Consider the following 14,759-nt stretch of genomic DNA (forward strand, 5'->3'; position numbering starts at 1 on the left):
TGTAAATGCTACAGAAATCATCTGCCCTTACCCAAAATGGCCATGGCTAGAAATGCTAGGGGCTGTCTTCCAAAGTGACTTCTTACTGGGTGGGGGGATTTGCTGTAAATATTAAAATTAAATTGAGTAGCCTTTTCAGTTTGTGGTGCTCTCATACAGTTTAGTTCAACTTTAATAAACATAACTGAGAAACATCCCATTGCAACATTTTTTTCATTGTTCTGATTGCTATAAACTAGGGGTCTACAAACTTGTAAACAAAAGGCCAGTTTACTGTACAAATTTGAGAGGGGCCAGACTGTGGACAGCAGGACTAGTCCTGCTCTCAGTGTCCTGGTGTCAGTGGGAGTAAACAATGCCCCATATTTGGTATTGGGAGGAGGAGCAGTGTCCCATCATTGGTGTCAGTGGGAGTAAGAGTGCCCCCTTACTGATGTCAGTGGGAGGAATAGTGCCCCATCATTGGTATCAGTGGGAGTTATATTGCTTCATCATTGGTGTCAGTGGGAGAAATAGTGCCCGATTGTTGGTGTCAGTGGGAGGAATCGTGCTCCAACATTGGTGTCAGTGGGAGGAATAGTGCTCCATCATTGGTGTCAGTGGGAGGAATAGTGCTCCATCATTGGTGTCAGTGGGAGGAATAGTGCTCCATCATTGGTGTCAGTGGGAGGAATAGTGCTCCATCATTGGTGTCAGTGGGAGGAATAGTGCTCCATCATTGGTGTCAGTGGGAGGAATAGTGCTCCATCATTGGTGTCAGTGGGAGGAATAGTGCTCCATCATTGGTGTCAGTGGGAGGAATAGTGCTCCATCATTGGTGTCAGTGGGAGGAATAGTGCTCCATCATTGGTGTCAGTGGGAGGAATAGTGCTCCATCATTGGTGTCAGTGGGAGGAATAGTGCTCCATCATTGGTGTCAGTGGGAGGAATAGTGCTCTATCATTGGTGTTAGTGGGAAGTGGGAGGAATAGTACCCTATCACTGGTGTCAGTGGGAGGAATAGTGTACAATTGTTGGTGTCAGTGGGTGGAATACTGCCCCAAGGGCTGGATAAAAGCAAGGAAAGGGCCACATCCAGCCTCTGGGCCACAGTTTGGAAACCACTGCTATAAACCAAAGAAAGATGAAATTTGATTGGTAAGTATTGATTATTCCACTGCGATGCTACTTTCATTATCTCATTAAATTAGTTCAACTGCATGCTGTGTAATTTTGTTCTTATTTTATGAACATTTACTATATATATAGTAGAATCCATCATCTACCATTCCCAAGGGTACCATAAAAATGTCAAATTGAAGGAAAGAGTAAATTGCAAAGTAATGGATGAAACTATAATCAAAAATAGATGTAAACTCTGGTAGACTTGCAATGACGGGGATGTAAATGACAGGTTCTATGTACCCACCACCCCACCCCACTCTTCTTCTCTCTAGGACTGGAGAGAAACATCCTCAGTGCTTCCTGTTGATAAAATCTGGTATTATGACTTCTCCTGTCAAACATAATCATGCTGTATAAAAGCACCATATTCAGCACAAATACTCTGTATATTGCCACACAATCAACAATATGAGGATGATCATTCTCTTGCTGCTTACGAAACATAAGAATATGAGGGTAGGAGGATCTCTGTATGTCACTCTTATTAAGTCTGAGGCCATTTATAAATAGAAAAAAGATGGACACTCGGTGAAACATAACAAGCACAACAGTCAATAACTGATTGCCAAATAAAATTAAAGACACGTTTGATAAAGCTTCCTTGCTCAGGAGATCTTTAGCCTGGATTGCCAGCTCATCCTTTCAATTACTGACATCCATGAATTACATTGGCTTTGTGCCTGATTAAATCCAGGTAAGGCATTGACCGAATGCAATCAGCCAAAGAACACATATAACTTTTCTATGTCACTAATGAATGGATGAAACAAACACCAAGGAACATTTGTGATCAGGGGTGGACTGACAACTCATGGGGCCCCCGGGCAATAGGAGATTATGGGGCCCCCAGGCAATCAGAGATTATGAGGCTACACAGTATACACAAACACACACACAGTATACACAAACACACACACAGTATACACACACACAGTATACAATCACACAGTATACACAGACATGTTTCTATTGGCTGAGAAGGTACTGGAGAAGTGGGGCAGCTATAATCTTGGGATTTTTAAACCAAAAGGGTGTCGGTAAGGGACATTTCAAAGACAGATGTAAAAAAAAAAGACACATTTTCACATGCTGTCCCTGGTTTTGCTGAGGCTGGCAACCCTGATGAGGCCCCCTAGTGGCATGGGGCCCTCGGGCAGTGCCCGAATGGCCCAATGGTCAGTCCGCCCCTATTTGTGATACTGTGTATACTGCGGCCACATGTATCACTAACAAGCAGATTTTTAATGCATGCTCTTTGTTGTTCACTGACGTCTAAACAATTTAATGGCAAAAAAATACCAAAAAAAACAGAAGCTTACCGGAACAAAGTCATCAGGCCCGCATTCATCTCCCCGGAATTTACAGTTTAGGAGCATTTCTCGGATGTCATGGCCAGCGCGGTCATAGAATTCCTTCATGTTGAATGGCTTTGGTTTAAAGTTGCGGAAGTTAGCTTTATCCTGTAAGACTTCCATTACTCTCTCATCGGCAAGGTGAGAATCTGGTAGCTCATAGCTGAGAGGAAAAGGTAAAAGGGCATTATTAATTGGCATCAGAGGAAACAAAAACACATTCAAGTGAGAAGACATGGTGTACAATACCAACCCAAGATAACAGACTAGGAATGTGCTGCAAACCATAGCAACCATTATACTTTTAAAGGCTTCAAAATCCAGCTACTGTATGATGCACAAGCCCCATAAAGTAAAAAACGTCCTTTGTATTCCCTAACTGAGCCAAATCCTCCTTCAATATCGTCCAGGGCTGCTGGTCCTTTTTGTGGGGGGGGGGGGGGGCACACAGGGAAGGGGATTAGTGACAGATGACAGTTGTTTCTCTATTTCTCCTGCAGGTGAAAGCTGGCCTTTCCCCCTCTCCCTGCTGCCAGCTTTTAGCTGCTGGAGAAAGAGAGACACAATTGTCCTCTGTGATTAGTCCTCCTGCCTATGTGGGACCCCCCATCTCAGCACCGGCTCTAATGTTAGCTCTGCTAGGTGAGTTTGTTATCTCTGTAATTTTTTTTCTCTCCCTGCAGTTCTTCCTATACTCCTTGTCCCAGCCTGTATATTTTTTTTGTCTCTCTCTTGCTCTGTCTCCCTGTCACAGTCACAGCTGATCAGCTTCTTTCCCATGGGGTGAAGAATTTACTGTTACACTGGTTCCATAACTGCCCTTTATCTTCTCCCAGTGCAGTGTAGTGTGCTTTATGCAGCTGGGCTTCCCATTCCTCTCCCCAAAACTGCTTCTTGACTTATGCAACTTTATTTCTTCATCCCTACACTGTCAGTTCCCTCTGAAAATTTATGTATTAACTCCTTCTATTTAACAATTCACTAACTGATCTGGCAGTAGTGAACTCCATTTATTATCTTGAATCTACAGCCAAGCCTTTAATAAAGCTTACCTGTAGGTACAGTGACTATCTCCTAAATATTGCAGCCAGTGATAGCTCCGACCCATGTGTGGTATGCTCTCAATGGACAGCATACCGTCAATTGAGAGAGCTGTGCTGTGACCATGACTCCTGTGCGCATGCGTGGGAGCTACATCATTGCAGTTTGGCCAAATGGCCTGAGCCCATGTACCCACGGAGAATACCAGATGAAGATGGAATCCCTCCCAGTAGTGACAGCACTCCACTGGAGATATCTGTTTTTTTAGGTAAGAGTGTCATAATAATATTTAGCCAAAGCCTGCTCCCCCTTCCCAAACAGGGTTGTTAAAAAAATCTTAGAAAAATATAATGAGGGGGTCATTCACACAGGTACTCTGGCTGTGTGAAGGAGGGGTTTGGGCTGGAGCCACCTGTCATCCTATGGGGATGCAGCATGTGTATGAACACAGCCGCAGAGCCTAATTTGACAGGTGTGCAGTTGAAGGTGAGTGGCCCCCAAGTGCACATTGTCTGTGTTCGGGCTGTACACATGCATGCCAATGCCTATCAAATTAGGACCTGCAGCTGTGTTCGTACAGCTTCAAGTGGCTCGAGCCACATAAATGAACCACTGATTCACACTGTACAAACCACAGCACCCATGTGAATGAGCCCCAAGACCTTATCCACAAAGAGCTTTATTTATTAACTCAGTTTCATCTTTTAGATTTAGCAAGAATTCTGTGAGTTATTTTGTATTTGTAAGGTTTTTGGGGGGGCTTGTCAGATAATCTGTACGGGGCCCCGCAATTTCTATCAGCAGCCCTGATTGTGTCTCCCATGCTCCCCTTCCTAGACACGCAGATTCCCCCTGCTTCCCAGCCCCCTCCTCCCGTGTACCCCCCCCCCCCCCCAGTGCTGCCAGCATCCCTTCTCTCCTGCTGGCTACTGCTGTGGACACACAGAGGAATGTTTAAAATGGTTGTAAAGCCTCAAGGTTTTTCACCTTAATGCATTCTGTGCATTAAGGTGAAAAACATTCTGTGTTGCAGAAGCTCCCCCCCCCCCAGACCCCCCCTTTTTTTTTCTTACCTGAGACCAATCCGACTGAACTATGTGCATGAGCGCAGCATCTTCAGCTGCTGTCTCTCTCCTCATTGGACAGATTGATAGCAGCAGGAGCCATTGACTCCAGCTACTGTCAATCAAAAGCTGTGACACGGGAGTCGGGGGCTGGGGGGGGCCGAGTCCTGCTGTCTGTGTCAATGGACGCAGCAGTGGGAGTCAGGAGTGAGCCCACATTGGTGCCCTCATAGAAAGCAGTTTTTCGTGGGGGGAACCCGATGAAGAGGAGGGGCCTGGAGTGCCAGCAGGGGACCCCAGAATCAGAGAAACGGGCTGCACTGTGCAAAACCATTGCATAGGTAATAGGTATATAATAGTATAGGCATGTTTGTTATTACAAAAAAAAGAACATTTACAATCACTTTAAGGATGGAGAGCAGGGGAAGGGGTGGGTAAATATGTCCTTTACTGGTCCCTTTCTTTTTTGAATGAACATAGTATTTGATTGGTACTGATTGCTTCTGTGTTCATTCACAACTTAAAGTGGTTGTAAACCCTAGGACAAAAAAATACCTACAAGACAAAGGCATAATGAGTTAGTATGCATAGCCATCCTCCTACACTGCTCCGGTGGACAACATCACTTCCGGAGTTACTTCCGGGTATCGCAAGCTCCGGTGCTGTGATTGGCCCGGGGCCTCAATGACGTCACTCCTGCGCATGCATGCGCATGGGAGCCACCGGCAATGGCCCACTCACCGAAGCAACAGCATGTATCCTGGGTAGCTACATATAAGCCTTATTTTAGGCTTACCTGTAGCAAAAAGTGTGTTGTAAGGGTTTACAATCACTTTAAGCATAGTAAACTGTGTTAACTATGCTTTAGTTTGTGAATGAACCAGAAACTGCTCAGCACAGAGCACTTCCCATTCATTCACTGCCCTGAGGCTGCAGAGAAAGGAACTGGGTAATCTCTTTCCTCGTTCCTTTTCTCTAGCTCAAAAGTGAGACATCAGGGGTCTGATATTTCACTAAAGCCCACTAATGGCTCCTAAAAAAAAAATTCTAAATAAATATTGTAAAAAAAAAAAAAAAAAAAGTAAAAAACGATTTAAAATATAAATAAAATAAAAACTATTCACTATCCACTGTCCTACAGACACCAAACTCTGCCCGACTGACACACTGCTCTACTAACACCTTCCACTGCTCTAGTGACACCATCCACTGCCCAACCGACAACCTCCATGTTGTAATACATTTATAAAATGTTTGTTTACATAACATATTATATTATACAATACATTATAATACCACTAACAGTTGACCGTGGAATATTTAGAAGCAAGGAAATTTCATCGATGGACGTATTGGACGGGTGCACACACATGAATCCACTGAGCTCCTGAGAGTGACCCATACTTTCACAAATGTTTGTAGAAGCAATCTGCATGCCTAGGTGCTTGAGTTTATACACCTATGGTCATGGAAGTGATTGGAACACCTAAATCCAATGAATATATTATGAATATCTCTCTCTCTCTCTCTCTCTCTCTCTATATATATATATATATATATATATATATATATATATATATACATACATACATATATACGATCATGCTCAAAAGTTTGCATCCCTCGCAGAAATTGTGAACTTTTGGCATTAATATTTTTCCACATTTGTGGGTTTTTAAATCACAATTAGTGTCTGTGTATAAATAGTCAATAAGTTTGTTAGCTCTCACATGGATGCACTAAGCAGGCTAGACACTGAGCCATGAGGAGGTAGAAAAGAACAGTCAAAAGACCTGCGTAACAAGGTAATGAAACTTTACAAAGAGGGAAAAGGATATAAAAAGATATCCAAAGCCTTGAATATGTGCCACCTTCTATGTCTGTACCAAGGCCAAACATTCTCGGGTATGTAAACTTTTTATCAGTGCCATTTCTGTTATCATTATGATTTTGAAAGGATACAAAAAACTATGTGATAATAAATGGCTTCATGTGATTGCTATTCTTAAATAAACGACAGTTTTTTTGGCATGATCAGTCATATTTTCAATATTAATGCCAGAATTTCACAATTTCTGCCAGGGTATGCAAACGTTTGAGCACAACTGTATATATATTGAACTTTGGGATTCACACCCTTATGCAATAGGCTGTGCACACCTGTGAGTGCTGTCAATCTAGAAAGCAGTGGGCAGGACTGTGTGTGACCAGGTACTGATCGACAAGCTACAGAATGGTGAAACAATAGTGACAATGCTGGTGGCCATGGGTGTAGCATAAGATGCTGCAGGGGTCACAATCGCAAACCCTGCTTCTAGCTGCAGGGGACCCCTGCAGCCTCCCTGTCATATTATCATATCCTCCACAAAGTCTAGCTCTGATCTGCCCTAGAGCCCCACAGCCACGCTCCAGTACTGGGCTTCCACAGGCCACACCCCTCTGTTCTCATTGGCTGTGGAGAAGCTGTGAGTGATTTACTGAATGGAGAGAAGCATGGGGTGAGAACAGCCCAGGATGGGGAAGTGTCTGTGCTGTGTGCTGGCAACATGGAATGGTAACCAAGCTCAGCAAGTTAAGAGCAGCAGAGCGCCGTCCTGTAGCCACGAAGGGACCGATGTCACTGGTGAGGTAAGACACAGCTCAGTGTCTTCTAGTCACTCGCTGGGATTCTCTGTACCCCCCCCCCACGTGGGGATGTCCACTTACCCCACTTACCTGACAACTGGGGAAAAGACACGCACCTCCGAGAGGTGACCTTCCCCCAACACCTGCCAACACTGACAGAGAAACCTTCAGAAACTGCTAAAACAAATCCCTTAATACCTCCTAAGGGGCTGCAAGCTCCAGATTTCATGTCACATGGCTTTGTAAGTTTCTTTCTAAGTTTTGCCCCCCCCCCCCCCCAAATCCCCCTGACCACCCCGTCCACCCTGGATGCTATGTCCGCTTCTGAGCTACTTTCCCATCACGACACTCTATACTGTTCCTCCTCCGCAGGGCTGAAAGGAATGTCATTTCAGCCCTGTGTATTGTGAGGGGGGGAGCTGTATACATTGCTGGGATGGGAAAGGAGCTCTGCCAAATGACCAGTCAGGGGTCCCTGTCCTCTTATTCTCCAGGGGTGATCCCTGTCCTCTGATTCTCCAGGGGTGATCCCTGTCCTCTGATTCTCCAGGGGTGATCCCTGTCCTCTGATTCTCCAGGGGTGATCCTACTAATGTAAGGAGGAACTCTGGGAACGCTAAACTCTTAAGCCACTTTGAGTATCTTGGCGTGCAGTGGGTGTATCTGCACACACAGTGGAAGTGGTGGGTGGTAGTGGGGGTCGGGGGGGGCCCAGGTCAACTTTTGCATCGGGCCCACAAGCTTCAAACTACACCTCTGCTGGTGGCCATACCCCCTGCAATGTCTGCTCATCCCATTATATTGGAAGAAGCCACAATTGACATGAGGATAACAACATTGCTCTGAATTCAGGAGCAGTGCATTTGTGTTGTCAGGCCTGTAGGAAGCTACATGAGGTGGAGTTCACTGATAGGATCAACAGTAATTTGTAAGATTTTGGGAATCAAGTGAATTCTCCAGATGCATTTACAAATGCTGCATGTATTTTTTTAGTGGAAGGCAATAATTTTAACTGGTTGCTAACAGCTGCAGAATTTCAAAAATTGTCATTTCACTTGAATTGCTTTACTGACTAAACCAGATAATATTTCACTTACTCATTTAGCCACGGCATGCCAAGTCACCTGCGTCTGTGACCTGTAATTATTTTAAGCTCCCAAATTATCTAATGTGCCATTCATTCTATAGAGCTTTAATTGGAAATACAAATATTTGAGCTCTTAAGGCAGTGATAAATACACAGTTAACAATCCAAGAAAAAAGACATATGGATACTTGGGGCTTCAATTTTGAAAGGACTGAGCATCACATTTATACTCCAGCAGCTGCACAGTGATAAATAAAAGGTACTCAAATAAATCTAAAACATTTCAAAATATAGATACATGGTCATTGTTTGGAAATGGTAATTGTGAGTTTATGATTTTAAATATCTGGAACTCTTAACCTCTCCCATCAGTCTCTGGGGGGTCTAAGCTTGCCCCCACAGATTCTTCAGAAATATATTATTCACTACCCTGCTTCACCCATTCTAGTCTATAAAAACATATTTCATGGTGTTTTTTTACATACACTGATTGAAAGAAACTTCAAGACAGGTCGACTGAGAGTTGTGGTGTAGTGTAGTGTAGTGTAGTGTAAATATTGTATAGTGGCACACTTTCCAGGATGTTGTGTTACCTGCATTTTTTCTTTTACCACTCAAGCCAATTCTGGCATATCTCTCCTATATGTAAAAATCATTGGGGGTTATTTACGAAAAACAAATCCACTTTGCACTGCAAGTGCACTTGGAAGTAAAGTCGCTGTAGATCCGAGGGAGACATGCAAGGAAAATAAAAAACAACATTTTAGCTTGCACATGATTGGATGATAAAATCAGCAGAGCTTCCACTCATTTCAGATCTACCCCTTAGATTTCGGGCGACTGCACTTCCAAGTTCACTTGCAGTGCAAAGTGGATTTGCCTTTCGTAAAAAATAACCCCCATTGTTTTTATGCTAGAAAATTACTCAGAACCCCGAAACATTATATATATATATATATATATATATATATATATATATATATATTTTTTTTTTTTTTAGCAGAAATCTTAGGGAATAAAAGGGCAGTCCTAACAAAATTCTGACAAGATTTCTGATAGAGGAGGGAAAAGAATTAACAGAAGAGTTGTCCAAGAGCAAAGGACCACTTGTGGAGAGCTTCAGAAAGACCTGGAATTAGCAGGTACAAATATTTGAAAGAAAACAATAAGTAATGCACTTGGGAGCCATGGCCTATATGCATGCTCACCATGCAAAACTCCATTGCTGAAGAAAAAGCATGTTGCAGTTTGTTTAAAAGTTTGCTGCACAACATTTAGACAAGTCTGTGCAATACTGGGAGAATATAGTCAGATGAGACACTTTGGATGCCATAATACACACCATGTTTGAAAGTCAAACGGCACAGCACATCACCCTAAAAACACCCCCATAGCAACAGCGAAGTTTTAAGGTGAGAACATCATGGTGTGGGGCTGTTACGGGATACGGTACTGGCAAATTTCATGTCACTGAAGGAAGGATGAGTGGTGCCAAGACATTCTTGATAAAAATCTGCTGCCATCTACCAGGATGATGAAGATGAAACGAGGGTGGACATTTCAGAAAGACAATGATCCCAAACACAAAGCCAAGGAAACTCTCAATTGGTTTTAAAGAAAGAAAATAAAGCTGCTAGAATTGCCCAGTCAATCACCTGAATGAATCCAATAGAACATCTCTGGAATTGGAACCTTTAAGATTTGAAGACTGTTTGGAAGAATGGGCCAAAATCACACCCGAGCAATGCATGTGACTAGTTTCTCCATACAGGAGGTGTCTTGAAGCTGTCATTACCAACAAAGGTTTTGTAGGAAGTATTAAATACATTTCAGTTAGCACGCTCAATACTTTTTCCCTGTGTGATTCCATTCATAACTTAATTTCTGAACGTATTTGTTTTGTTTTTTTTGTATGTATGAATTGCATGGGTTCAGAGGCTTAACTTGAATCTTCGGGGCCCGGCAAGAAACCATGAAGGGCCCCAAACAGGGGCATTGCTAGGTTCACAAAAGATCTTGGGCTAGAACCCATACCAGCGAACTAAAAAAAGTCATACGCTTGGGCGGGCATACACATGTATATAATATACATGTGTGTGTATGTATGTATTTATATATATATATATATATATATATAATGTGTGGATCCCCCTTACATTGGGTTCCCCAAGCCCCCCTCATTACATCAGGGTCCCCAGAGAGCCCTCCCTTACATCAGGGTCCCCAGAGAGCTCCTCCTTACATCAGGGTCCCCAAACAGTCCCCCTTACATCAGGGTTCCCAGAGAGCCTCCCCTTTACATCAGGGTCCCCAGATCGCCCCTCCTTTCATCAGGGTCCCCAGAGAGTCTCCCCTTTACATCACGGTCCCCAGAGAGCCTCCCCTTTACATCAGGGTCTCCAGAGAGCCGCCCTTACATCAGGGTCCCCATAGAGCCCCTCCTTACATCAGGGTACATCAGGGTTCTTGGAGAGCCTCCCCTTTACTTAGGGGTTCCCAGAGAGCCCCCCTTACATCAGAGTCCCCAGAGAGCCTCCACTTTACATCAGGGTCCCCAGAGAGCCCCTTCTTACACCAGGGTCCCCAGAGTGCCCATTCTTACGTCAAGGTCCCCAGAGAGCCCCCCCTTTACGTGAGGGTCCCCAGAGAGCCCCCCTTACATGAGGGTCCCCAGAGAGCCTCCTCTTACATCAGGGTCCCCAGAGGGCCCCTCCTTACATCAGGGTCCCTAGACAGCCGCCCCTCCCTTTAGAGGTTCCACCTGGCTGGTCTCCGCTGTCTGTGCACCTCCAACTCCCAGCACATCTCTGTACCTCCCTCCAGGGGGAGGTGGGAGGTAGCGATCGGCAGCTCTATTGTGTCCACGGGCAGTGGATCTTCCTGGGGCTTGTAGTTCTCTCTCCTAATGTATAAAGTGGAGAGGGGAGGGGCCTCTGACCCAGGCATCTATCGACAAGAGTGTAGAAGCAGAGCGACTCACTGAAGAGTGAAGCTGATACATACCCGGGTCAGTGACCCCTCCCCTCTCCACTGTATACATTTGGAGAGAGAACTACAAGCCCCAGGGAGATTGCGGGCACCATACAGATGCCGATCGTTGCCTCCCACCTCCTCCCTTTTCATTTTTGGATAATGGATTAAACAGTGCTCCGTGTGATGTTCATAGCTTCGGATATTTTTTTTATAACCTAATCCTGCTTTAAACTTCTAAGTATAGTAACAAGCCCTATTTGCAACCTCGGAACACCCAATAAGAAGACAGTATACGAGCGGTCTAAACTACGTTGCATGTTCACCAATGCCAGAAGCCTGGTGGACAAGATGGGAGAACTAGAGATACTGTTGTATGAGGAGGATTTATATTTTGTGGGAATTTCAAAGACTTGGTTCAACAGCTCTCATGATTGGCTGGCAACCATTCAAGGGTATTCTCTTTATCACAGGGATAGAAAGGGTAAAAAGGGGGGAGAGGTATGCCTGTATAATCAATATACAAGTGGATGTGAGAGATGACATCACTAAGGGAGCTAGGGAGGAGGTGGAATCCTTATGGGTAGAGCTCCAAAGGGATGAAACTAAGGGGAAAGTAATAGTGGGGGTATGCTATAGGCCCCTTCACCTGAGGGAGGAGGGGGAGACAGACCTCCAATCACAATCTGGATTAGCGGCAAGGATAGGACATGTCATCATAATGGGGGATTTTAATTATCCAGAAAATAGACTGAGTGGAAGGAACCGCACATTCCTCTAAGGCTCACCAGTTCCTAAATCTCTTGCAGGGCAATTTGATGGGTCAGATGGTAGATGCACCAACTGGAAACAAAGCATTACTAGACCTACTGATTACCAACAATACAGACCTGATCACGGATGTAGAGATACGGGGCAATTTAGGAAACAGCGATCACAGGTCAATTAACGTCAGTATATATCACACAAATAGGAAACATAAGGGGAATACAAAGACACTGAATTTCAAAAGAGCCAACTTCCCTAAACTACCAGCCTTGCTAGAAGATATTAATTGGGATAAAATCTTAGGAACAAAGAATACGGAGGAGAGATGGGTTTGCTTTAAGAGCATATTAAATAAGGGCATTAGCCAGTGCAGCCCATTGGAAAATACATTTAAAAGAGCAAATTCCTAGATTATAAGCTCTAACGAGCAGGGCTCTCTGTATTGAATTGTATTGTAATTGTGCTGTCTGCCCTAATGTTGTAAAGCGCTGCGTAAACTGTTGGCGCTATATAAATCCTGTATAATAATAATAAAAGTCCTGGGTGGTTTGACTCCAATGTAAAAATGCATATAAAAAAAAAAGCAGAAAACCTTCAAAAAAATTTAAGGCTGAGGGATCTTTATATTCAAACTTTACAAAGAATAAACAGATACAAAGATATAACACATAAGACACATAGCGGAGGACAGCAAAAAAAAATCCCAGGAAATCCCACGAAAGTATATAAACAGTAAAAGAGGGAGGACAGACCATATTGACCCCATAAAGAATATGGAAGGGAATCTGGTACAAAGGATGGTGAGATGGCGAAGGTATTGAATTTATTCTTCTCCTCAGTCTTCACGGGGAATCAGGGGGCTTCAGTAACCAAAACTGCAGTGTTTATCCTCATGACACATCACAGGAAGCACCTACATGGCTAACAGAGGACAGATTTAGAAACAGACTTGAAAAACTTAACATTAATAAGTCACCGGGACCAGATGGCTTGCATCTGAGGGTCCTTAGGGAATTCAGTCAAGTAATTGCCAGACCATTGTTCCTAATTTTTACTGACTGGAATGGTACCAGTTGATTGGAGAAAAGTCAATGTAGCACCAATATTTAAAAAGGGCCCAAAATACATCCCTGGGAATTACAGACCAGTTAGTATGTAAACTCTTGAAGGGAATGATAAGAGACTATATACAAGATTTTAGTAATGAGAACGGTATCATTAGCAGTAATCTGCATGGATTCATGAAGAAACTTTCTTGCCAAACCAATCTATTAACCTTTTATGGGGAGGTGAGATGCCATAAACATAGGAAAATTACCACTCCAGCCTCTCAGAAACAGCACCGACGTGTTGTTCTAATGAGATTCTCAGGTGCTGGCTCTACTCAATGTAGAAGATAAAAGGAAGTTCCTGGATGGCCACACATCAGAAAAATGGCATCTTTATTGGTGAATAAAATCCAAATGCAGTCACATATCAAATATGGAAAAACAGGATAAAACGTGTTTCACACCTTGTTCTGGCACTTATTCATAGCTAAAGACAGAGAGCATGTTCAGAGGTATAAATAGTAGCCTTATACCGCGTACACATGATCAAACAATCGGGTGGAAAAGTCTGGCAAACTCAAGTCCGCTGGACAATTCCCCCGTGTGTAGCCTCCGGCATATTTTTTTGACCCGAAAGTACGGCGGACTTAGAAAGTAGTTTTGCACTCCAATCATCCCGCCGGACTCGCATTTCGGCAGACAATCCGGCCGTGTGTATGACAGTCCGCCGTACTTTTGAAATGAGCGGACTTTTCCCGCCCGGAGAAAAGTCCGCTCATTCGAGCGGGTCTCCAGGTAGGCGGGGCCAGCGAAGGATACGTTGCTGGCCCCGCCACCTGGTATGGACTTAAAGGGGAACCCCGAACGCCGAAAAAAATCGGCGTGGGGGTCCCCCCAAGTCCAGAACAGACCATTGTCCGAGCACGCTACCCGGCCGGCCAGGAAAGGGGGGACGAGCGAGCGCCCCCCCCCCTCCTGAGCTGTACCAGGCTGCGTGCCCTCAACATGGGAGGTGCCTTGGGGAAGGGGGGGCCGCGCGGCCCCCCCACCCCAAGGCACCTTGTCCCCATGTTGATGAGGACAAGGGCCTCTTCCCGACAACCCTGGCCGTTGGTTGTCGGGGTCTGCGGGTGAGGGGCTTATCGGAATCCGGGAGCCCCCTTTAATAAGGGGGCCCCCGGATACCGGCCCCCCACCCTATGTGAATGAGTATGGGGTACAATGTACCCCTACCCATTCACCTGTAAAATAAAGTAAAGTCGGATAGTCGGCTACGTGTGTACGCGGCATAAAAGACATCTATAAGATGGATGACCAATCAGACAAAACAATTACAGGCTAAAGTGTGCACGCCTCTAATAAGCTTCACCTGGAAAATAGATTACAACTGAGCTAAAGAGGAAAAAATCCATAGAAATACTTGTGTTTATGCTCTGTGTGAACATCTATAGACCAGGGAGAAGCAAACAATATACAAAAATAAAGGTGAGGTGCCATCTAGATAAAGGAAGGCCCATAGATGTAGTGTATCTGGATTTTATAAAAGCATTTGATACAGTTCCCGATAAATGTTTACTGTACAAAGTAAGGTCCATTGGCATGGGCCATAAGGTGAGTACAGGGATTGAAAACTGGCTAA

The 14,759-nt window shown here is 44.3% G+C and overlaps 1 protein-coding gene across 1 annotated transcript in view; it reads right to left on the reverse strand.

Moving 5' to 3' along the window:
* ASIC1 (acid sensing ion channel subunit 1) overlaps positions 1–14,759 on the reverse strand; it is a 381,935-nt gene that overhangs the window by 303,884 nt on the left and 63,292 nt on the right. The window contains exon 3 of the mRNA XM_077484304.1: positions 2,484–2,679. Coding sequence (XP_077340430.1) covers positions 2,484–2,679 — 196 coding nt within the window. The remainder of the gene's footprint in view (positions 1–2,483; positions 2,680–14,759) is intronic.

The sequence above is a fragment of the Lithobates pipiens genome, unplaced genomic scaffold, assembly GCF_037356315.1.
Source record: "Lithobates pipiens isolate NorthernLeopardFrog02 unplaced genomic scaffold, aLitPip1_a1.2 Scaffold_16, whole genome shotgun sequence".
Lineage (NCBI taxonomy): Eukaryota > Metazoa > Chordata > Amphibia > Anura > Ranidae > Lithobates > Lithobates pipiens.